The sequence below is a fragment of the Physeter macrocephalus genome, chromosome 1 (genome assembly GCF_002837175.3).
Source record: "Physeter macrocephalus isolate SW-GA chromosome 1, ASM283717v5, whole genome shotgun sequence".
NCBI classification, from domain to species: Eukaryota; Metazoa; Chordata; class Mammalia; order Artiodactyla; family Physeteridae; genus Physeter; species Physeter macrocephalus.
Genome location: NC_041214.2, coordinates 126475711 through 126483957, shown reverse-complemented (window position 1 = coordinate 126483957; position 8247 = coordinate 126475711). Strand labels below are relative to the sequence as shown.

Genomic DNA, 8247 nt, shown 5'->3' with positions numbered 1-8247 from the left:
ATAAATAAATAAATAAATAAATAAATAAATAAATGGACTTTGAGAGCTCAGGATACAGAAAAATACCCTATAATAACTATTTTAATAAAATAAAGAATCATTTTATAACATAAAAATCCACCTACTTAATGTATTTCTTTTCAAGACAGTTCCACAGCAGAATAGTTTCAAAACATAAAAATTTAACAATTTAGTGTATTTCTTTCATAAGGCACAGTTCTACAGGATAGAGTCAACATTATTCATCCAAATATGAACCAGAAAGTTCAATTAATTGTATTTCTTGTCCACAAGCTACTTTGATAAGATTTACTCAATAATGAAATTGTTAAGAATCATATCACAGAATTAGCACAGGTTCAGTCCTTTTTACTCATTATAAATCTACAGTATAAAAAGCAATATTCCAAAGGTGACACAAATACAAAATACCTTTACAGAGGTAACTGTATTAATCCCAAAACTCTGCCTCCTCTTATAATGAAAACCTGAGAACCAGAATGATTAATCGATTTGTACCAGAGTGAAACTAGGCCTGGAACCCTGCCACCTGCTTCTAACTCTTGTGTCTTTTCTCATATATTATGCTGCTTCATCTGGCACGAGTGATTCCTATACAGCTATGAAATATAAAATAATGCATGATAATAAGAAAAGAGTGAAGCAAAACAACTTCCTCCATATAAAAGTCATCTAAAAAAAAAAGTCATCTAATTTATGCTGAAACATTAGAATTCTTCATTTTATCAAAGTCCGTGCTGAAGCATTTTGCTCCACTGTTTGCTTTCCAGATATGTGCATATTTATTTATGGTATAATATCCAACAGAAAATTCATTAAACTCTTTCAGAAATATTATAAAAATTAGTTATACATTACTTGACACTCTGCTACTTTTAATATGCCTGAAATCATATTTTCATTATATTTTCACTTATGATAAAAAATGGATACAAGTTGATAATATTTTTTATTTTACAAAATTTTTGCCATATTTTGGAATTTAGATTTAATCACCTAAAACACCCTTCTAATTAGATGGCAAGTCAGAGATGTATTTAATCTTCAGGAAGTGTTTTAGCACTAAGCCTTAGTTTATTATCTGTGAGATGGTCATAACAATAGTACTTACCACATATAAGTAGAATTGTTGTGCAGAATAAATAAAATATGTAGCTAATATATCTAAATCCTTGGCACCATACCTGACATATTACATACTAATAAATGTTAGCTGTTATTATAGTTTAGCTGCAATCAAAAACATGGTAATATTAAGATTTAGCTGCAATCAAAAACAGGGTAATATTAAGATAGCAAAACATAAAGTATGATTTTTAAAAAAAGGCCTACTTAAAACAATGTGTATTCTTCTATTAAAAGGCGATTTGCTATGTTTAATTCAAACTGATAAAGTACTTTTTAGATATTAAAAAATTATTCACATTAACCTCTTAAGGGGCAATATATGTTAAATAGCATATGATTTGTAAAACCAAAATTTAGTGCAACTTACCATTAATACATGTGCTAATCAAAACAAGGTAAATTCTATTAGTATGTTAAACATTTCTCACAAAATTTTTTTAAAAATTAAGAAATTAAATACCAGTGAGAGAGTATACATACAATGAATTTAGTAAAATTCCTTGAATTATTTTTTAAACAAATAAGACATTTCCATATTCTATGTACATACCTGGAGTAGGCAAACAATCGACTATCCCAAAGATTATGATGCCCTCTAGGTCCGTAATGAAAGTAACAGGACTCTGTCCCATCAAACATATTCAATCCATCTTCTGAATTTTTTGAGGCATGGCTATGTACCACATCTAAGAGGACTGTAATACCCATTGAGTGAGCTGTGTCAACCAGTTCTTTCAGCTCTTCAGGAGTTCCATAACGGCTTAAGGTAAAGGAGACAGCAAAAACAAGATCACATCACATTTAAACCAAACAGCCAATCATTTACTGAGAATCAATTGTTTTACCAACACAGTACTAGATACGTCAAATGTACAAATGTAGTATGATATAATACTTAGAAATAAGTCAAAATTGCTTAATAGTCGTTATTAGGCATTTTTAAAAGCATTCAATAAAAAAATAAATCTGGCTGTTAATTGTAGATTTATGGCACAATGAAAATTCACATTTTGAGTAGGTAGATAGCAAAATTCCACTTCTCCATACTCAGAGCTTCTGATTTCCATTGCCAAGCCTAGCTAGTTTGAGGAGTATGGCCATTCCTGTCCACATACCTGGCCATCCCTTTAAGTATGCATGGTTGGGATTGTGAGGGCTCTTAGAATACTTCTTTGAATATCCTTGGTGCCTTAATTGAGGCCATTTCTCCCGTACTTACTTATTCCCATACTGGAATGCCTCAAGTACCAGCGGGTCCTGTCACCACCCAAGCAGGAAAGATGGGCAGCTCACATGTACATGGGTTTGTGTTAAAAAGTTTTCTAGTCAGCGTGAAATAGGAAACAAAAATCATTCCCAAGAGGAAGGCCTTTCTTAACCTATGTAAAAATCTCAATACTGCAGTCTTCAATAGCATCAACTTTAGCTTTTAAATAAAAAATCACCCTTGTGATGAACTGTTTACTATCTCTCTTCCTCACTAGACTATATGTCCCCTGAGGGCAGGGGCTCTGACCATCTAGTTTCCCATGCTACAGTACAGTGCTTAGTATGCAGTGGGGCTCCTGATAGCAGACTCCATGGAGCAGCAGGAGCTAGCCTCTAAAAATGCAAACATGATCATGTCATCTTCTCTCTAAAATCATATTTGCACTCCCATTGCCCTTAGGATGAAGACGACTGTCCTTATAAAGACTTACTGCACTGCCTAATCTGGCTCCTTCCAGTAACTTTAGACTTATGACACTCTACCCGTTACTCTTCTTATCCTACCTACCTCACCTTTTTTCCCACTCATTGAACATCATGTTCAATGAATAAACATCCCTAAAGTTTCATTCATTCATTCATTTGTTTGACAAATACTTATTAAGCTATCTACCATGTACCAAAAAATTTTCTATGCTCCAGAGATTCAGCAGTGTACAAAATAAATATCACTGGCCTTATGGAATTTATATTCTAGATGGATGATAACAAATAAATAAGCAAAACATGTGGAATGTAAGACAGCAATAACTGCTCTAAAGAAAAATGAAGCAAGGACACTGGTCAGAAGGGAAGGTTTGCTGTTTTAAATATGGTCATCAGTGCAAGTTTTATGACAAAGGCAATATTTCAGCGAAGACTTGAAAGAAGTAGGGAAGAAGGAATGTGAATAAGGGGCAGAGTGTTCAGAAAGAAAGAGCACTGGAGATAGAAATGAGCCAGGAGCATGTGAAGAAGAGCAAATACTCTAGTGTGGCTGGAGTGGAATAATCAAGAAAGAGATGAGGGGCTTCCCTGGTGGCGCAGTAGTTGCGCGTCCGCCTGCCGATGCAGGGGAACCGGGTTCGCGCCCCCGTCTGGGAGGATCCCACATGCCGCGGAGCAGCTGGGCCCGTGAGCCATGGCCGCTGAGCCTGCGCGTCCGGAGCCTGTGCTCCGCAACGGGAGAGGCCACAACAGAGGGAGGCCCGCATACCACAAAAAAAAAAAAAAAGAAAGAGATGAGCTCAGAGAGTTGGCCAAGACCCAGATCACATGAGGCCTCATGGATCAATGTAAGGCATTTGGCTTTTATTCCGAAAGGGACAGGGAATCATCAGAGTTCTGAGCAAGAGAGTGACATGATCTGACTTTCATTTTAAAAAGACGACTTTACATACTGTGCAGAAAGTGGTCCACATGTGTGGAGGGGGAGAAAGCTAGGGAAGGAGGACAAGAGAATAGAGTGACCAGTTACAGACCTAATGAAATAATGCAGGTGAGAAACAGCAACTTGGACCATGGTGGTAGCAGTTGAAGCAGCCAGATAGGGGATATATTTTGAAGTTACCGGTGGCTAGGTTTTCTGATAGCTAGAGTATAGAGGGGGACATAAAGGGAAAAGTCAAGTATAAGGCAGCTGGCTTAAACAACTGGAAGATGGAGATGTCATTTATTAAATTAGGGAAGATAGCAAGAGAAGAAGGTTAGAAGATAAGATCAGATATTTAATCTGGGACAGGTTAAGAATGAGATATGTATTACATACCCCAACCTCAAATAGGCACTGTTTGAAGTTCACAACAGAGGTGAGAACTGGAGAACTAAATTTGGCAGTTGGCATATAAAGTGCATTTGAGGAGACTGGTTCAAGATGGCGGAGTACAAGGACCTGCTCTCACTCCCTCTTGTGAGAGCACCAGAATCACAACTACCTGCTGAACAATCATTGACAGGAAGATACTGGAACTCACCAAAAATGATACACCATATCCAAAGACAACGGACAAGCCACAATGAGATGCTAGAGGGCACAATCAAAATAAAATCATATCCCATAACTGCTGGGTAGGTGACTCACCTCCCACTGGACAACACTTATACCACAGAAGTCCACCCACTGGAGTAAAGGTTCTGAGCCCCACGTCAGGCTTCCCAACCTGGGGGTGCAGCAATGGGAGGAGGAATTCCTAGAGGATCAGACTTTGAAGGCTAGCGGGATTGTACTGCAGGACTTCGACAGGAATGGGGGAAACAGAAACTCCACTCCTGGAGGGCACACACAAAGTAGTGTGCGGGTTGGGACCCAGGGGAAGGAACAGTGACCCCACAGGAGACTGAACCAGACCTACCTACTAGTGTTGGAGGGTCCCCTGCAGAGGCAGAGGGTGGCTGTGGCTCACCGTGAGGACAAGGACACTGGCAACAGAAGTTCTGGGAAGTACTCCTTGGCGTGAGCCCTCCCAGAGTCGGCCATTAGCAAAACCAAAGAGCCCGGGTAGGCTCCAGTGTTGGGTCGCCTGAGGACAAACAACCAACAGGGAGGGAACACAGCTCCACCCATCAGCAGACAAGCAGATTAAAGTTTTACTGAGCTCTGACCACCAGAACAACAGCCAGCACTACGCACCACCAGTCCTTCCCATCAGGAAACATGCACAAACCTCTTAGACAGCCTCATCCACCAGAGGGCAGACAGCAGAAGCACGAAGAACTACAATCCTGCAGCCTGTGGAACAAAAACCACATTCACAGAAAGACAGACAAGATGAAAAGGCAGAGGGCTATGTACCAGATGAAGGAACAAGATAAAACCCCCAAAAAACAACTAACTGCAGTGGAGATAGGTAACTTTCTAGAAAAAGAATTCAAAATAATGATAGCGAAGATGATCCAGGACCTCGGGAAAAGAATGGAGGCAGAGATTGAGAAGATGTGAGAAATGTTTAACGAAGACCTAGAAGAATTAAAGAACAAACCAACAGAGATGAACAATACAATAATTGAAATGAAAAATACACTAGAAGGAATCAGAAGGAGAATAACTGAGGAGAAGAAAAGATAAGTGACCTGGAAGACAGAAAGGTGGAATTCACTGATGCAGAACAGAATAAAGAATAAAGAAAAAAGAATGAAAAGAAATGATGACAGCCTAAGCGACCTCTGGGACAACATTAAACACAACAATATTTGCATTATAGGGGTCCCAGAAGGAGAAGAGAGAGAGAAGGGACCGGAGAAAATATTTGAAGAGATTATAGTTGAAAACTTCCCTAACATGGGAAAGGAAATAGCCACCCAAGTCCAGGAAGTGCAGAGAGTCCCATACAGGATAAACCAAGCAGAAACACGCCAAGAAATATAGTAATCAAACTGGCAAAAATTAAAGACAAAGAAGAATTATTGAAAGCAGCAGCAAGGGAAAAAAGACAACACACAAGGGAACTCCCATAAGGTTAACAGCTGATTTCTCAGCAGAAACTCTACAAGCCAGAAGGGAGTGGCATGATATATTGAAAGTGATGAAAGGGAAGAAACTAAAACCAAGATTACTCTACCCAGCAAGAATCTCATTCAGATTGCGATAGGTCTTCTCTAAGTGGGAAACACAAGAGAAGAAAAGGACCTACAAAAACAAACCCAAAACAATTAAGAAAATGGTCATAGGAATATACATATCAATGATTACCTTAAATGTGAATGGATTAAATGCTCCAAACAAAGGCCACAGGCTGGCTGAATGGATACAAAAACAAGACCCATATATATGCTGTCTACAAGAGACCCACTTCAGAACTAGGGACACATACAGACTGAAAGTGAGGGGATGGAAAAAGATATTCCATGCAAATGGAAATCAAAAGAAAGCTGGAGCAGCAATACTCATATCAAATAAAGTAGATTTAAAATAAAGAATGTTACAAGAGACAAGGAAGGACACTACATAATGATCAAGGGATCAATCCAAGAAGAAGATATAACGATTATAAATATACATGCACCCAAAATAGCACCTCAATACATAAGGCAACTGCTAACAGCTATAAAACAGGAAATTGACAGTAACACAATAATAGTGGGGGACTTTAACACCTCACTTGCACGAATGAACAGATCATCCAGACAGAAAATTAATAAGGAAACACAAGCTTTAAATGACACAATAGACCAGATAGATTTAATTGATATTTGTAGGACATTCCATCCAAAAACAGCAGATTACACTTTCTATTCAAGTGCACATGGAACATTCTCCAGGATAGATCACATATTGGGTCACAAATCAAGCCTTGGTAAATTTAAGAAAATTGAAATCATATCAAGCAGTTTTTCTGACCACAACGCTATGAGATTAGAAATAAATTACGGAGAAAAAAATGTAAAAAACACAAACACATGGAGGCTAAACAATATGTTACTAAATAACCAAGAGATCACTGAAGAATTCAAAAAGGTAACCAAAAAATACCAAGAGTCAAATGACAATGAAAACATGATGACCCAAAACCTATGGGATGCAGCAATAGCAGTTCTAAGATGGAAGTTTACAGCAATACAAGCCTACCTCCGAAAACAACAAACATCTCAAATAAACAATCTAACCTTACATCTAAAGAAACTAGACAAAGAAGAACAAACAAAACCCAAAGTTAGCAGAAGGAAAGAAATCATAAAGATCAGAGCAGCAATAAACGAAATAGAAACAAAGAAAACAATAGCAAAGATCAATAAAACTAAAAGCTGGTTCTTTGAGAAGATAAAAAAAATTGATAAACCATTAGCCAGACTCATCAAGAAAAATAGGGAGAGAACTCAAATCAATAAAATTAGAAATGAAAAAGCAGAAGTTACAACAGACACCGTAGAAATACAAAAGAATCATAAGAGACTACTGCAAGCAACTCTATGCCAATAAAATGGACAACCTGGAAGAAATGGACACATTCTTAGAAAGGTATAACCTTCCAAGACTGAACCAGGAAGAAATAGAAAATATGAACAGAACAATCACAAGTAATGAAATTGAAACGGTGATTAAAAATCTTCCAACAAACAAAAGTCCAGGACCAGATGGCTTCGCAGGTTAATTCTACCAAACGTAGAGAAGAGCTAACACCTATCCTTCTCAAATGCTTTCAAAAAATTGCAGAGGAAGGAACACTACCAAACTCATTCTATGAGGCCACCATCACCCTGATACCAAAACCAGACAGAAACCACAAAAACAAAAAATTACAGAACAATATCACTGATGAATATAGATGCAAAAATCCTCAACAAAATATTAGCAAACAGAATCCAACAATACATTAAAAGGATCATACACCATGATCAAGTGGGATTTAGCCCAAGGATGCAAGGATTCTTCAATATACGCAAATCAATCAATGTGATACACCATATTAACAAATTAAAGAATAAAAACCATATGATCATCTTAATCGATGCAGAGAAAGCTTTTGACAAAATTCAACACCCATTTATGATAAAAACTATCCAGAAAGTGGGCATAGAGGGAACCTCAACATAATAAAGGCCATATATGACAAACCCACAGCAAACATCAATCTCAGTGGTGAACAATTGAAAGCATTTCCTCTAAGATCAGGAGCAAACAAGGATGTCCACTCTCACCACTATTATTCAACATAGTTTTGGAAGTCCTAGCCGTGGCAACCAGAGAAGACAAAGAAATAAAAGGAATACAAATTGGAAAAGAAGTAAAACTGTCACTGTTTGCAGATGACAAGATAATATACATGGAGAATCCTAAAGATGCCACCAGAAAACTACTAGAGCTAATCAATGAATTTGGTAAAGTTGCAGGATACAAAATTAATGCACAGAAAT

General features: G+C 37.6%; 1 protein-coding gene across 1 annotated transcript in view; it reads right to left on the bottom strand.

Moving 5' to 3' along the window:
• GBE1 (1,4-alpha-glucan branching enzyme 1) overlaps positions 1–8247 on the bottom strand; it is a 305486-nt gene that overhangs the window by 140656 nt on the left and 156583 nt on the right. The window contains exon 7 of the mRNA XM_055086124.1: positions 1700–1909. Within this exon, the coding sequence (XP_054942099.1) occupies positions 1700–1909 (210 nt within the window). The remainder of the gene's footprint in view (positions 1–1699; positions 1910–8247) is intronic.